The following is a 16,756-nucleotide window of genomic DNA, read 5'->3' as shown; positions in this document are numbered from 1 at the left end:
TTTCCCTCTTTTTGTTTCCCCTTTTTTTTTCTTTATTTAAATTGCTGGGTCCCACCTCACATAAGGTGGGACTTGGCCAACACGCTCTGCACTTGTTTCGCTATATTTGTATAGCATTTTGTTCAGTGACTCAGATGATAGTACTCAAGCGAAACTAGTGTGAACAGCCGTTGTAACTAAAAAAAATAAAAAAAGAAGAAAAAAAAGGATGGAAGAAAGAAAGAAACATGTCATCGTTTTTCATTTCTTTCCTCTTTTCTTTTCTTTTGGATACATATACGTTTCCTTTCGATGAGAGCCGATCAGCAGCCATGTGTCTCATGCAGCTGCTTCACAGATGGCTCAAACAAATCCGACGTAGAAACTCCATCCCTCGTTTGGTGTCGCGCTCACGAGCCCTTCTCGCTTGCCGCCAAGAATACTAAAAAAGATAAATAAAGGACAAGGAATTGAGATGGTGTCCCCATCGATTCCCCCCAAAGTCCAGACCCTCCACCTCCTCCTCCTCCTCCTCCTTCTTCTTCTTCTGCTTCTTCTTCTTCTTCTTCTTCTCTCCAAACCCCCCAAACCGCCTCCCATTCCTCCCCCAATCCACCATGCGACCAAACCCTGACCCTCATCCTCACCCTTCTGTCATCATATCATAATCCCTCTTTCTCTCTCTGTCATGGCCCGCTTCCACCTCCACCTCCGCTTCCAGCACTCCCCTCCCCTCTCCCTCCCCTCCCGCACTTCCGAGGAGGAGGAGGACGAAGGGGAATGCCCGGTTTCGTCGCCGTTGATGGTGGCGGGAGGAGGACAGAGGGAGGGGCACGGCGGCGGCGGCGGCGGCGGCGGAGGGGGAGGACATCAGTTCTCGATCGTGGCGGTGGTGGCGGCGGCGCTGAGGAAGTCGCTGGTGATGTGCAGCGTGGGCGCGGTGCCGGAGGACCGGGGCTGCCCCTCCTCCATGGAGATCGGCTGGCCCACCGACGTGCGCCACATTTCTCACGTGACCTTCGACCGCTTCGGTGGCTTCCTCGGCTTGCCCGTGGAGTTCGAGCCCGAGGTTCCCGAGAGTGTTCCCAGCGCCAGGTCCGGTTCAACCTCCTAAAACATTGATCCTTGATTCTTTTTTTTTTTATTTTTTTGCTTTCTGTTTCTAATGCGAATGATTTATCCTTTTGTTGTCTCTGTGGACTTGTTAAAAGAAAATAAAAAATGGCGATATGTGTTGGAATTGAGGTGCAATTTGAAGTCTTTTGAACTGCAACATTAAGCTTTTGTTCCAGAATGGCCTGTTCCTTGCAAGTCTTTGCTTTTGCCGTATCAATTTTAGAGCTGATTCCAGCAAGACCAGTGCTAGGCTGGACTCCAGAATTACCAGACTTTGATTGGAAACTTATTGATAGTTTCCTGGAAATTTTCTGAACCTCTTTTCATTGTGTGTATAATATATTACGATTGGGAAAATTTTATCCGTCTTTCGTCTCCTTTTTTTTTTTTTCTCTTGGGTGCTCCTCTTTACTCTTGTCCCCCCTCATCTTTGTTATTTTCAAAAGCGTTGAGTTGCATTGAAATTTAGATAAAACATCTTTTTTTTGTTTTCTTTTTTCCTGATCTTTTTTCAATCCAGTCAGGTGCAGGATGCAAAAAATTTATTTTGGTTAATAATTTTTTTCGGCTGTTTCAATTGAACCATGATTCTTATGATAACCCTGACTGATGCCATTTGCTGTGACATTCTCGTTTTTCATATGTTCCAGTGGCAGATATACTTGCCATTTGCAATAACAGTTGGATCAATTCATATGGTTGGCCTGGTGGGGGAGCCAGGAATTTGCTCCAGGGGGCAACAAGAAAGATCAATGATCAGTGAATCAAACATCTTAATTTAGTGAGGCTAAATTTATGGAAACAAATGTTATGTTCACTTTATGGAGGAAATCAATGTATCCTAGTTCACTATGCTAATATTCACATTAGGACTTCAACAGATAAAAAAGGTACCGGTTTAGTGTGTTTCCTTATTATCCTAGTCGCAAACAAATACAAAGTAATTAAGTTTTATAAATGCAAACTTAAATACGAAGATAATAATTCTTATGATTGTAAGGGATATCAACCCATTTATGAGGAGGGGAAACTAGGATTTTTCCCCCATATTATTGAGTTATTTACATTATTGTTCTAAATGATTGAAATCTTAAAAGTTAAACTTAATAATAAATAATCATGGACTTAATAAATCAACAAGAGGAATTATTTTTACCAAACAAAAAAAAAAAGATCATGGAAAAGAGCTTACCTCGCTTGTGATCCCAGAAGTTAAAATAGAACAGAATTAAAGATATGTGGACCCATGAGGGAATGACTTCCGCTCGGCCATCGCACCCCCTCCCCTTATCTCTGTTGCTCTCTATAAAAGGTTCCCAAGAATAAGTAGTGAGATAACTCTTCTTAATCCCACAATCAACGTAAAAAATTGTGGGATCTTTGAAAAACATGCAGATAAGTAGAACATTCATATCCTAAGATTAGTCTTTAAGTTAGGAACGGTTATCATCTACAAATGGTGTCTAAGAAAGTAAGACTAGATAAAGATCAAGAATAGATAAAAATCATGTTTCGGATTTTAAGGATTCTTCACATTTTTACTAATCTATGTTTTTAGTGGGGGCAAGTTCACATCACACGATCCTGAACTTGAACTAAAACCAATTTCTTTTTTCTGTTTTTGGGTGGGGGATTACTCCCCCCTCGGCTCCGGTGCTTGGGCCATTTGCTACACTTGTGTTGTTTTCTATAGCTTTCCTTCATGAGCAGTAGGTGTATTAAAGATCGGTATAAAATATTGTAGCTAGTCCAAAATGTGAATGGAATGGAATGTTGCAAGTAGCACTCAGATAATGAGAAAAAACTTACTTAAAAAATTCATTTCACAGATTTTATTCAATAATCTACTTAAGTTTTAATACTAAGAATTTCAGATAACAAATTTTACAAAATTTAGATTATGAATGGAAAGTGATACAGATAGTTAGAATAGTATGTTGTGTTGTGTAAGTACTAACTATGCATTACAATATACGTATGTTATGTGTGCTGAATATTGATGTATTCTTTAATTTTAGTACGAGTGAATACAGTAAAAGATTACATAGAATTTGCACATAGATGCATGGCATGATTATTTGGTTATTGTGTTGAAAGTGTTAATGTTTTGGCTGCATTTTTAGAAATCAGATTATCTAGTAATTTCGGCTTTTACTGTTCAGTTCTCATTGTATGAGAGCTAGTATGGAAGTGCATGAGTTAGCATTCAGCTCTAGATACTGCTCTGTGGACACCAACTTAGTTACTGCTCAACTCTTATTGTTTGATTATTGAATCAACATATCTAGACGAGCAGTGCCATTTCTGGTGCAAACTGTTAGGCACTTAGGCTATGGAAGTGATTGGCCAATGGTGGTTTTAGAAAAGGTACAAAAATCAACTGAATGTTGGGCTGTTGGGCATATTATCGTGGAGGTCTCGGATCTGCTATGCTATCCATTCAGAAATTGCTCTCCAAAGTCATTATTTCATACCCTCTTTTATCATGTAGTAAACAGGATTAACAACTAGTAGTTTCTCTTTTCGGCTACCCTTAGCTGTCATGAATGCACATTGGTTGATGAGGTCTCCAATCTTCTTGTGGCCTTTTGAAGACTAACATCCAATCTATATCCGTATCTGTCAACTCCTTGGCTCTGCCTGGTTCTAACTTCTGAATCAAGTTGGTTTGATTTGGCTGTCTGTGGCTGCGAGTAATAGAATCCAGTAAATGACTCAAAATCCGATACATATATGGATCCTACTCCATATGCGAGGTTATTTGTAACTTGCATGCCCCTAAATATGTTTTTGATTTTACAATTTTTCAATATTTATTTTTTTTAAAAAAATATATATATTTAATCCAAAAATATATTTTTAATTTTTAAAATTATATATAATTCGAATTTTAAAAATTTTTATGTTAGTGTGTAGATCATCTATAGATCTACAATATAGAAAAAAATAAGCCTAAATCAAAAATTTTGGCATAATGTCTTCTTATTTTGCAATTTTTGAGCTATTTTTTTAAGCTCCCCCAAAAAAGAGCGATTGAGATAGGGGAGAGGAAGTACATCTTATTTAGCCATGGATCTTTCTTTTGATAGCCTAAATCGGTGTTTTTTTGGATTATTTGGGAAGTGGAAGTGGCGGAGAGAGCCGCCGCTTTCAAAATTTATTGTTGGAAAGGCCTTCGGCCTTCCCAACAGACACATGATGCTTTAAAAAGCATCAGGTGCAGTCCACAGTGTCAACCTGGTTCGGAATCGGGTTGATTCGGTGCGAACTGGCCGGTTCGCACGGAGTCTGCATTGAATCGATTAGTTCCGGCCAGTTCAGACACTTATCGGCCAGTTTCGGTCGGTAAAGGACCGGCTCTGGCCGGCTTGGTAGAGGTTTTGGCTAGTACGGGGCCGGAACCGAATGTATTAGGCGAACTGACCTAGTTTCGCACTGGGTCAGTTTGGCACTGCCTGAACCGGGCGGTTCGGCCCGGTTTGGCAGACCTTGGTTGAGACAATACTATAACCACTTATTTAATTTGCCTTTGAGTGGAGACACCACTACATTAAATCATTTGGTTTGAATCCAAAGTTTTAAGTGTTGGCGGAAACTGATCCATTTAAGCTAGAACTGAACTGGTCAACTTAAATATTTCAGGTTTTCAGCTAGTTTCGGTCAATTTCTGACTAGGTATTACAACTTTTGATGATTTCAGCCAGTCAAGGTTGAAATTGATCACAGATGGTTTATTTAATCATTATATGTCTTTCTAATGTTATTTTGGGACAATATCTTCATCTCTTTAAATATGTTTTTCTGGTCTTTGACTAGATTTTACAAAGGTAGGCTTTAACTTAAACAGTAGCATTCCTCATATGTTTGAAAATACTCATAGTTTGTCACTACAAATTCCTAGTAGTACTCACTAGTTTTTTGTCATGGGAAAGAAACAGATGAATTCAGTACATTTTATTTGCAAATCAAATGTAAATAATGGAAAGTAAAACTGAAAAGATGACAAACCATCATGTCCATATATAAATGGTTTTCTTCAAAATATCTTTTCAAAGCTTCAAAAGTTAACCTGTAAGTAGTGGCTATTATTTTATGGTTCATAAGTCTAGCCTCCAAGATTATTTTACAAATTTTTGAGAACATTGGAAGCAATTGAAAATTCGTTTTCCAAAAACAAGGAGAAATTTGACCCCTTTTTTCAGATGCAAGAGATACTTTTTGAGTTTTTGAGAGCTATTTTGAGAAAAAAAGATGAGAAAAGAGTATCTGGAGTAGATTATGACCCATTGGATCGTATTCATAAGAAAAAACCTTGGATTTGTAATCTTTTTTGAGCTCATAATTTGTAAACATTGTTAAAGGCAAATTGTTTTTGTCTCCAAAGATCATGCCTTACTTTCCCCCATTCTAATTATTTTCAGTTTTATCTTTTATTTTATTGAAGTGTGATCATGATCCGGTTCATACTTTATTGTGATTTTCCTATGTAAAGGATCCTAATGGACAATATGTTCTCATATTTTCTTTGCAGTGTTAGTGTATTTGGAGTTTCTGCCAAATCTATGCAATGTTCTTATGATACAAGAGGGAATAGCGTGCCAACAATTTTGCTTCTGATGCAGAGGGCCTTGTATTCACAAGGAGGCCTTCAGGTAAGTTCTGTACTATTGGAATGCTGACAGATGGTGATATTATTTGTAAGATCTGTCAGAATTGATACCATTCCTCTTTTATTTGAAGGCTGAAGGAATTTTTAGAATTAATGCCGAAAATAGTCAAGAAGCATATGTTAGAGACCAATTGAATAGAGGAATTGTGCCACCTGGAACTGATTTTCATTGTCTAGCTGGTCTGATAAAGGTAATCATCATCTTCCAAAGTTATTGCTGTAATCTTGATCATCAGTTTCTTTGAGTTTTGCAGTTAGTCCATATTTTTTCACCATGTTCTTTGAGTTTTGCTTTACCTGTCACCATCGTGACATATCCATTCATCCTTTATACAAGTGTTATAATACATTTTCTGGGAAATATTACTACAACCACTCTATGCACCACTGATACATTATCAAGAATCCACCTATGTATTGCTCTGACTTATATCAAGCTCTAGAATTTGGACAAATTCTATGAGCTCTCTCAAGTAGAAAATTTGGTTCCTAATATGCTGCCTAAAGAACTGAAGGGCCTATATGCTCACGAAATGGTGATGACTTTGTTCCAAGTTCTTTGCATTTTGACTGGGCTGCACCTTTACATTCTTTTCAAGTTATCAGCATTTCCATTGTCTGGTTTTCTAAGTTCTTGTGAGGGCAATCAATGTGGTACAAATTGCTGAAGTGCTGATAATGTAGACACCTAATAAGCAAAATATACCAGAAAAAATTTGAGAAATCTAGAATAAAGCATATTAATAATGTAGTTATCATGCAAAGAATAACTTTGCTATTATCATTCTGGAGCAATTAAAACCTTAAGATTAGGGCTCTAAGCTGGCCGGTTCTAATTGGATCCATCCAGGACTCATATTTAAGGCAAACGGGATGAGTTCTTGATCCAAAGCTAACAAGAACAACATGATCCCTCTTGGATTTGATCCATATTATTGATCAAGTTTAGACTCATCTGCCATCCTTTTTAAGGATTCAAATTATCTATTCGTGGAACTCACCAATTTGTAACACTACATATATGGGTATGGGGTTCATATCTAAGTTAGCTTTTTGTGAAACTAATAATTTTTATCAACTTTGTGATTAGAGATCTAGCTTACCTGGATTGTAAAGAATCCTTTTTCTGCCCAGCCCTTTCTCACTGCTAGTTTTCCCTCATTTCTTTCTTTCTTGTATTTTTATCATATCTTTGTAACTGGCATTCTTTTTTCAAATAAACTTCTCAAACATAATGTATGTGGTAATTAACTTTGCATTTTGAAGCTAATTGTGATAATGTTATTCTTGCCCCCATCTGGTCTTGTCTCTGGAGAAGCCCGCTTTAATAATAAACATGGCCTTGGTAGAGAGTGCAGCTCTGGCTATGGATGCAGTGCAAAGGCGCAAAAAATGGGCATCTTGTAACAAATCTGTGTGTCTAAATATACATGACTAGTGTGAGTAGACCTATCTACCATATGCATAGCAAACAGTAATAATGAGGTCTAGCAAAAAAAAACAGTAATAACGAGAATTTTGAGAAGGTCCGTGATCCATGTGATATGATTAGGTTTGCATGTACTGATTAAGTCCACTGGAAATTTAGACCCATTTTCTGTTGTGGGTCAAAATAAAGAAAAGGGACTAGATTTTTCAACCCGCTATTACTAAATAACCAACTAAAAAGAAATGGTCAAATTTTTTGGATCTGATCCAGCTAAATGAGACCCAAACTGACCAGTAGCACAAAATTACCAGTTTCAAACTGTGATCGGGTCTGGATTGAAAAGTGGTAACCCTTCTATGAGACTGAATTCTGTCCAGAGCATGATTAACCTTGTCTGAATTGGATCTTTTTGCAGTGAGATAGGAACACTTAAGCATAATTTTGGCGGCTTCCTTCATGCCTCCATGGAGTGATACGTTGCCGATGTCAGAGTTGATGTAATTGAGCTTTGGCAGCTTAGTCATCGGCCTGATTTTCTAGATGGCTCATAACAGGAAACACTAGTTAAAACTTGAATTATGCGTTTAACTGAACTCATACGAGATGCCACTCTAAAAGCACAAACTTATTGGAAGCTGTTATTTATCTGATTTGCTGAGTTTTCAGAAGGATGCCTGAGAACATGCAGTATGTTCATTTTTAGCATGTTAATTTTCAAATTTCTACATTAGCAATTTAGAGTTGCATCCTGCTGAGCAGGTGGTTTTGATATATTAAATTCAGTTGCAATGTTACCATCTGTTAGTCTGTAGAACAATTGAGAAATTTAGTAAAGGGAAAGAAGCAACGAAGTAAATATTCGGAAAGGGAAGCTAAATGAGGAATGGCCGGCCATATTTTCATTTAATCTGAAAAAACTACTAATGCAAAACTCAATGCTTTAGAGAAAAATAGAAAAATCTACACATTGTGTATCTTAACATTGCACAAGAACAAATAGTGTGAGAATGCACCAAAGCTACACCATTTTCTGAGTTTCAAGATTTTCTATTCAAAATTTATTCTTTGCACGCATATTCCTTTCATATTCTTTTCTTAACTGAATTTTTTTCTTAAATGTTGTTGTAGGCATGGTTTCGGGAACTCCCCACAGGGGTGCTTGACTCACTGACTCCAGATCAGGTGATGCATTGCAACACTGAAGAAGAGTGCTCTCTACTTGCAAGGATGCTTCCACCAACGGAAGCAGCATTGCTTGACTGGGCCATCAATCTGATGGCTGATGTTGTGGAGCATGAACATTCCAACAAGATGAATGCTCGTAATATTGCTATGGTTTTTGCACCAAACATGACTCAGGTTATTAGAAAAAGTTGAATTTTTATCAGTTCAGTTATTCTGCATATAACTCAAAACTGATTGTAAAATGACTGATGTGACATTTCTATTTTTCAGATGGCCGATCCTTTAACTGCATTGATCCATGCAGTTCAGGTAATGAACTTCCTCAAGACGTTGATCATAAAGACACTACAAGAAAGGGAGGAGGCATCTGCAGTGACCAGGATTTTCCATCCCTATTCCGAATCTCCAAGCGACAAGGATGAACCCAATTTAACAAAATCAACTGAAAAATCTATTGTGGGTTCTAATGAGAAAACCATGGGAATGTGTCTCCTTGACAGAACTGCCTTCAGAAAATTCTTGTTCAGTGCAGAACATGCTCCAGACAGTGATGTTGAAGAGAGCTTTCGGAGCTTTGAGAAGAAGAGTGATATCAGTGAGGACCGTGAGTTCATTTCTGGAAAAAGTTCACCTATTGGTAGTGAGTTAAATGCAACTAAAGATGGGTCTAAAAGTGGACGCTGTCATGGGGATGTAGAAGGCTTATTGGATAGATTGAATTTTAGGAAAGGAGTGAGGAAGCTTTGCAGGCACCCTGTGTTCCAGTTAAACAGGTCCAGCAAGAAATTGGGACAGCTTGGCATTGGAAACTCTAGGGAAGGAAGAGAAGCTTGGGCATGAGGTGTATCGTATAGTGGAAACATGTATCTCGGTAGTTTTCTATGGTCTTTATTTGTGATTATCTGATGTTTGTGATTGGTCACAGGAATTCAAAAATTTAGTAGGTTAATGTTCATAGTGCATCTGGGATGAGTAGAAAAAATAATAATGTTTAGGCATAGTTAAAGTGGAAGTACCCTGGGGGTGTTCACAATTCTAATTTTTCTCTGTTGGGCTTTAAAACTTTAGTTGTCTTTGAAGTTACCCGTCAGAACTTGTACCTATAAATGCTCCATATTCATGGATTGTATCAAAGAATGGATGAGCTTAAAAGTTTATGTAGAGCTTGGTTAAATGATTCAGCTAGCAGATTGTGACACTATGAGCTCTAAAATATGTGCCAGATATTGGTTATTTGAATTTTGAGACTATAGCCTACCTTTGATTGATTTAATTCTTGTATCTTGGTTCACTTGTTTCACCTGCCATCCAGCACTTGACAAGACTGCATTGCACTTCAAGCTAGCTTCATGCTTGCTACAGCTTATAAATTGATAGGATGCTAATAATGAGAACTCCACAGGCTTTTAGAATTTTACACGTCAGATGATTCAAGCCGGAACTTGTGAAATTTGCATGATATGGAAAGAAATTCGGGCGTTCGGTTAACATTGTATCCATATTTATATTCATTAAAAAAAATATGTGGATATGAATAGATAATTATTCAATGTGTATTCTAATATTTGATTCTATTTATAATTTTATTTAATTTTATATAGTATTAATGAACTTTTGAGAAAATTTATAATTATATTATCGTGCTATTAATTTGATTTATCACTTATTTAGTAGTATTTTTGATTTTGTAGTCATAAAATTTAAAATAAATATGGATATAAAATTTGCAACTGACTAATATTTATATTCGTATTTGTATATATCAAATAAAATAAATATACTGATATCTATTTTTATTTTAGTCCGATTGTACCTTCATCATATGTGAAACTTAATTAAACGTTTCAAAATTTTTTTGAAAATTAGAAACTTAATAATATATATATATAATATTTTTTTAATTTGTTCTGACTTTAGTTTTTAACTATTTTTTAAATTATGATCAAGGCTTAAATTTGAGCTCAAATTCGAGTTCGAGCATGACTCAATTGATATTTGAATCAAGTCGAATGGTTCTAAAGTAGTACTATTTTTTTAACCAAATCGAGCTCGAAGTTGAATATTAAAACTTAGGTCGATCTAGAAGCAAGTTTTCGAGCCTGAATTTTGAATAAAGTTGAGCTGAGTTTTTAGCTATAGGATGCCCAATTGCACCCTACACCACCTCCGTTGCCCCTCTGGAGCGCTTAATCGGAGGAAACACTGAATGATTTATGGTTGTGAACATTTTGTGTCTCGGTCCCCGGAAAGACGAGAAAAAATTTCTTAGAAGTCACGAGATCCGCATATCAATTCTACGTGTCATAATACTGAATGTTGCAGAAAGGATTAGAAGCCTGTAGCCACGCACACCACTGGATGACATCAGCACGCGGCGTCACAAGAAGGACGAAGGCCAACGTATGCTGATCTGGGGCACGTCCTTTTCGATGCTGATCGTCTGAGACAGCACTTGATTTAGGTCTCTGATTAGGTCTTTTTTCCCTTCAAAAATCTGCATCTATTAAGGTGAAATTCTGAATTATAGAGCAGATGGGGAATTGTTAGCTTCATGTCTCTCTAATAAGCTGGTGATTTCTATATACTAGTATTGGGCTCGATGTGATATAAGAGTATGAAGAACAAAGCGCAAACAGCTGGGCTCAAGTATTGGGAAAAGTGTCCAATATCAGAAAAAATATGTTCAAATGATAGAGTCCAAATTGGATAAAGTCAGAATGGAGAGTTTCTACTCTAATCAAAAGATTAATAATGAGAGTCAAATAGATACAATCTGGTTTTTCAACCTTATGTTATAGGAATGGTCCCTAAAGATCTTGGTGAAGGCTGAGACATAAGATGTCTGATTCTTTCTTCTCGTTTTTTTTTCTTTTGTTCGATTCATCTGCTGTAATATAACTTTTTAAAATATTTTCCCCTCTCTTTTGTATTTTTTTTAATCTTGAATAAAAGTCGGGTGGCTATCTCTGCCTCCTTTTCTTTTTTTTTTTAAAAAAAAACTTTATGTTACAATTAAATGAACCGAAAGGCGTATAATTGATGTGTGCTCAAGCTTTAGCTTCTCGCAGCAAGCGTTTTCGTAAAGGAATTTCCACGTCCACCCATGCACGTCAGAGAAAGCTCGTCGTTTAAGGAACTCATGGTTTTGTACCAAAAAAAAAAAAAAAACTCATGGTTGACACAAGGCAATCCACCCTTAGAGCACGGGTCGGGTCAACTCATAGAAATAATTTCCCCTATGTTTGACGTATCTCATCTTCTCGATCCCCTGGAAAACGTCAGTTCCCGAGAATGGCAAAGGTTGACCCTCTCCTGATCCTCAGCACTCAAATCCATGCGAAGCAGGAGCTGCCGGCCTAGCTGAGAGTCAACTATATGACCTGTAATATTTCAGTGAGCTATATAAACACTGGTAAGTCAACGGCATATCCTACCACTGGGAAACGGAGAACTGAAGGGAGGAACAGGAGGGGGGGGAGAGAGAGAGAGAGAGAGAGAGAGAGAGAGAGAGAGAGAGTTCTATCTATAGGCCTGCATTGAATTCTCCGTGCAATTTTCATAGAGAAATATATCAGCATTAGTTAAGATTCAGAGATGTGTTCTGGGGATCAAGTTAATAACATGCACTGCAAAGAGACCAACGAGTCAAACACGGCAGTGAATCTAAAATACTGCTGTCTCCTGCTCACGCTCCAAGCGATTCATTTACGCGGCTTTCCGAGAAGGAAACGTTGACCTGTACCTGGAGGCAATAAGTACTGTTTGTGGAGGTCTCCCTCCAATCTCAAGGTTGCATGAGCCTGCCATCGGCTTAAAGGTATGGTATGGTGCAGGGTGAAGAGAGTGGACAAATTATTATGCGAGGTAAAGCGATTCTATCACATTCGACATAAAAAAAAAAAGAGATTAGACTAATTTTTTTTAGAGTTAAATCAGAGTAGGTTTTCTTGGATGCTAATGTGCCAGTTATCTTAGTAGTCTGTGTTATACTGAGATGGATTGAGATTTCAATTTATCTCAGCTAAGACGAGTAGTGGAAAAAGTTTGAAATAAAATTAACTAGACATTCAATATGTATATTTCAGTCATTATAAAAAAGAATGTATATATATATATATATAATATCAGCCAATAATAATAATAATAATAAAACATTTGATAGGTATGTCAGTACATAGAAAGTGAGAAGCCAAAATCTTGGCCAATATTGTGAAACTGAGACCGGTCACTACTTTTAGGGATTAATTTTGATATTTCTAAAAAAAAACTATTTAAGGCAACAAATAATTATTGTCGGTGATTAATTCTCTGTAGTGTTTGAATCTTTGATACCAAAAGTCGTGATTGCAGGGCAGTCAACTCTTCAACATTTCAGTTCCGGGTGCGGAGCTGAGAGCCACTTGGGTGGGTCTTTGTCATACCCGGTGTGTTTTACAAGCCAGTTCCATGGTCCTAGAGGAGCACTCGACCACGGTCATTAGCTAGATTCAGAGAGGCCCAAGGGGTAATGGTTGCGTCCACTGGTCCACCCTTTGCTCCGAGATATTTGGGCATTGGTGAGGGACAGAGGGGCCTCCAGGTCAAGCATGTTTTTCATGAAGGCAATGGAGTTACAGACTGGGTAGCTGATTATGTAGCTAGTCACTCTGGCAATACCCTGTAGGCTGGAGATGGGGAGCTACCCGTGGCACTCCGAGGTATTTTGTTTTTTGATTTTATTGAGTGTATCCATACTCGTCAGGTATAATCCACCCGCCTTAGCACAAAAAAAAAAAAAAACCGATAATTATAATTTTCACAAGTATTATCTGGTAGTATATATGCCAAAGCTTTTTTTCCCTCGGTCTATTTTATATTAAAAGGGACCCATCTATAAGTCTAATTTGGAATTTTCAAAAATTTTAATGGTACTCTCTAAGTGGCCAAGCCGGGGGCCTCTCAAGGGACCGAGGTGACTTGTGCATATTTCTACAGACATGTACATAGATACACATAGTTGCATGGAGAGAGACAGATATACATACTTGTGAATAGGGCTGGGAGCCCTACGATATATATACAGTCACATGTACAGATACACACAAAATACAAGACAACTATATATGCACAATTGCTAAGAGGGGCACTAATTTTACTGTGTATACTATACGTAGATTTGCACAAATATACATGGATATACGCAGTTATACCCAAATCACCGAGTTGATCAATAAAGTCAAGCCGCCAACATTTCCTACCTAAAAGATTTTTGTAAATTCAGGCCATTAGATACGACCAAGCGACACGAAGGAGGGAGGAACTCATTAGCAATATTCACATGTTTGGTTGTATTATATGTTAAGAAAAGGTCAGTAATTTAAGATCCATAGAATAACGATCTAAATTCTCTCACATCAAGGACAGGTTGCATTGCAGCATATAAGCTAATATCAGGCTACACACGTCTACAGGGAAGCGAATTGTGCAGCCGATTGGGTCGCTTCCTATGCGGCTCACCATTCTGGAGGTTTTATTTTGTGGGAGCCCGACACTATGCCGGAGTCTCTCTTAGATTTACTTGTTTCAGATTTTGCAGGCCGTATCCACACCCGTAGGGTGTGAGCCGCCGTTGTACCAAAAAAAAAAAAAAGGAAAAAAAAAAGAAGAAAAAGCAGTCTACAAAACCAACATTCCACCCCTGACAGCATGAACATAGTTAAATGTCATCATAAATCCTTATTCACAATGCTGTTGCTAAATGAACTAGTGAAGATCCTCACCCCAATTCTTTCCCTGAGAATGTTATTTGCTAATTATTGTTACTCATGGATCTTAAAATTAGGAAGAATACTCGTACAATCTCCGAACATTGACAGGATAAGCAGCACTAGCATCACCATCAAGTAGTCTCTTTGCGATGATTATATTGGTCGCTTCTGTTGGATGGTATGCGTCCCAAAACACAAACTTAGATCGATCCTTACAGAGAACAGAGCTTGAGCCAGCATCAGGTCCTCTGAAGCAAAGGAATGGGGGAAAGCTGCCACCACAGCAGGGATCATTTACATTCTCAAACCCTGGCAATTCCAGACTGAGTTTTAGCAGACACCAGAAGACATTGATTTTTTTTGTCACAACAGGCTAAAGTTGTAGAAATAAGTGGTGAGCCACCCTTACCATATTGACGATAGTTTTTTATGATTTCTATAACAATTTGATAGGAGTTAGCAAAAACAAATATCGTTTCAGGCCCCATCTCTTGATTCAGCTGGTTAATCTTCCTGCTCAACTTCATGTTATAACCTTGAATTAACCTATCCACGACTGATGAGCACTTCCCATTTTCGACTAACATTAGAGCACGAACATACGGTATGCACCCAAGTGGTCCAATTCCAACCACAATGAACTTTCTGGCCCCTAGCTGATGCAGGTGCTAGGAAAAAAAGAAGAAGCATGAATTGTGAGTTATAGGTTAATTTTCTTATCCAGCTCAATGATAAGCTATTCAAAAAAAAAAAGTTGTTACCTTGAGATGTAAGGTCAAGTTGGAAACCATCATATCCTGAAGAACTGCAGGGGCCACCTTTTCTTTACCAAGGAAAGGTATGGAGGGTTCAAGGTAGTTCAAGATGTCATTGGACCCTGATGTTACAGAGAAGATTGCAGTCTTTAAGAACTTGGCTGCAGCATTCTCTCCTACCATCCTGACCATGAAACCTCGAGTCTCCTCAAAATAATTTATCTGCTGCCGCAACGGTACTCTGCCAATCTGTTCAAGGATCATAGGTGGTAATTGTGAAGTCATAATTCTTTGAAATGAAACAGCCTCATCGCAGACAAGCCAAATCATATATAATTCACTTGTAGTAACTATAAAATTCTTGCATTACGTACAAATAAAGATCCGGTCTCGTCTAAGATTCCAGAAGAACCCGAAGCATAGTTAATTCCACTAGATAATATGTTACTGCTAGTATTTGGAGCTAGATATGGTGGAGGGAAAGACGTCTCTCCCATAGCTTGACCTGAATGCTCAGAATATTCAAAAATTAGTGTGCCCATGAAATTTTAGCCTTGTACTCGAATACAATAAAACGATATTAGAACAAATAAAACCGGAAGTGGCAGTGTGGCACACTAAAATTCTCCAAGTGTTCGATATGGTGTTTTTTTTTTTTCCCCCTCTTCATGAAGACTGGGTTTTCATACCTATGATGTCTGATATGGTTCTACCATTAGTGAATCTTCCTGTGGGTCGACCACCAGAAGGAGCAAAGTCGATACCATAAGGAGGCGAATCAGCTTTGGAGAGGGTAAAGAGATAGTCATTGTTTCCGGCATCCACGAGGGAATCGCCGAATACAAAAGAAGCATAAGGAAGTGATGGAAGGAGCTGAAGAGACAACACCACCATAGTCAGACAAAGAGATGGGTGAAAGGCTTCATGCAGGGCCATTGGATGGATGCAGACATGAGGGAGTCCTCAGATCTCGTGTTTATATGTTGAAGGGATTGGAGAGTAGGTGTCGCGTCCTTGGGTGCACGCAGCCTGCATGGCCTGCGATGGCAGTTGTGGGACTTTAGACACGGTCAAGGTGCGGAAATGGTCCGGCAGGGCAAAGAAAAGCACGATTGCGTCGTTCGGATTCGTTAATAGGGTAGCAGCTGTAAGGAACGATCCATCCTCGGCTAATTGATGCCTCCATGGATATGGACTAGGAGTTTGGATTTTTTTTTTTTTTTTTGGCTAAAATGAAAGTATCATACAAAACGCGTACGGATATATCTAAGAAAGTCAAAAAGCAGTATATTCCGGAGCGCACAAGGCAGCTCCGCCTCGCCCATCTAAAGGTGATCCCATGAATGGTTGGCGACAAACGATGCCGCCAAATCGGCCGCCCCATTGGCCTCCCGAAATACATGCTGCACCTGAACACTCATCCCATCACAAATCATAACTCGGATATCCCTCAGCAGTGGGTGGTAGTCGCTGACTCCCCCGGCGACTTGCTGGATCCAACCAATGATCGTCATAGAATCCCCCTCCAGGAGAACCTCCCTCGCCTGCAAACTATGCCGCGCATAACACGGACCCGATCAGGCCACTCGTAGCTCCGCCTCGGGCACCGAGATGTCGAACAGCTGGCAACCCCTAGCAGCAATCACCCTGGAGTCTGGATCTCTAATCACAAAGCCTGCACCTCTTCTCGTACCTCCCTGCAGGACGTAACAATCGAAATTGACCTTAAGGAAACTCGGAAGGTGGGGGCTCCCAGGTGAAAAACACCATACGAGGCGCTCTACGAGGAGAGGTGGAGCCCTAGATGTCCCGAGCTATCAAAGGTCTATCCGACTGCACCGCCTGTAGGGCCTCCACTGCTAGCAGACGAGCCCTC

At 38.8% G+C, this 16,756-nt stretch overlaps 2 protein-coding genes across 2 annotated transcripts; one reads left to right on the top strand and one right to left on the bottom strand.

Moving 5' to 3' along the window:
* The first annotated feature begins 451 nt into the window (after positions 1-451).
* On the top strand, positions 452-9,539 carry LOC120105922 (rho GTPase-activating protein 3-like). Its single transcript, XM_039118709.3, has 5 exons — positions 452-1,074; positions 5,627-5,747; positions 5,836-5,955; positions 8,322-8,552; positions 8,649-9,539. Exons 1-5 carry the CDS (start codon positions 668-670, stop codon positions 9,216-9,218), a joined length of 1,449 nt encoding a protein of 482 aa, XP_038974637.3. The 5' UTR covers positions 452-667; the 3' UTR covers positions 9,219-9,539.
* Positions 9,540-14,119: 4,580 nt separating this feature from the next.
* Positions 14,120-15,824, bottom strand: LOC120105006 (GDSL-like Lipase/Acylhydrolase superfamily protein). The gene is made up of 5 exons (XM_088719339.2): positions 15,570-15,824; positions 15,255-15,385; positions 14,887-15,129; positions 14,535-14,793; positions 14,120-14,434 (listed from the first exon to the last, which is right to left on the bottom strand). Exons 1-5 carry the CDS (start codon positions 15,814-15,816, stop codon positions 14,196-14,198), a joined length of 1,119 nt encoding a protein of 372 aa, XP_088575465.2. The 5' UTR covers positions 15,817-15,824; the 3' UTR covers positions 14,120-14,195.
* Positions 15,825-16,756: the final 932 nt, after the last annotated feature.

Source organism: Phoenix dactylifera, chromosome 3 (assembly GCF_051530095.1).
Source record: "Phoenix dactylifera cultivar Ajwa chromosome 3, Ajwa_hap1_PhDact_Kaust_v1.1, whole genome shotgun sequence".
Classification (NCBI taxonomy): Eukaryota; Viridiplantae; Streptophyta; class Magnoliopsida; order Arecales; family Arecaceae; genus Phoenix; species Phoenix dactylifera.
Note: the sequence above shows the minus strand (reverse complement) of the source record. Positions and strands in the feature narration are given on the sequence as shown.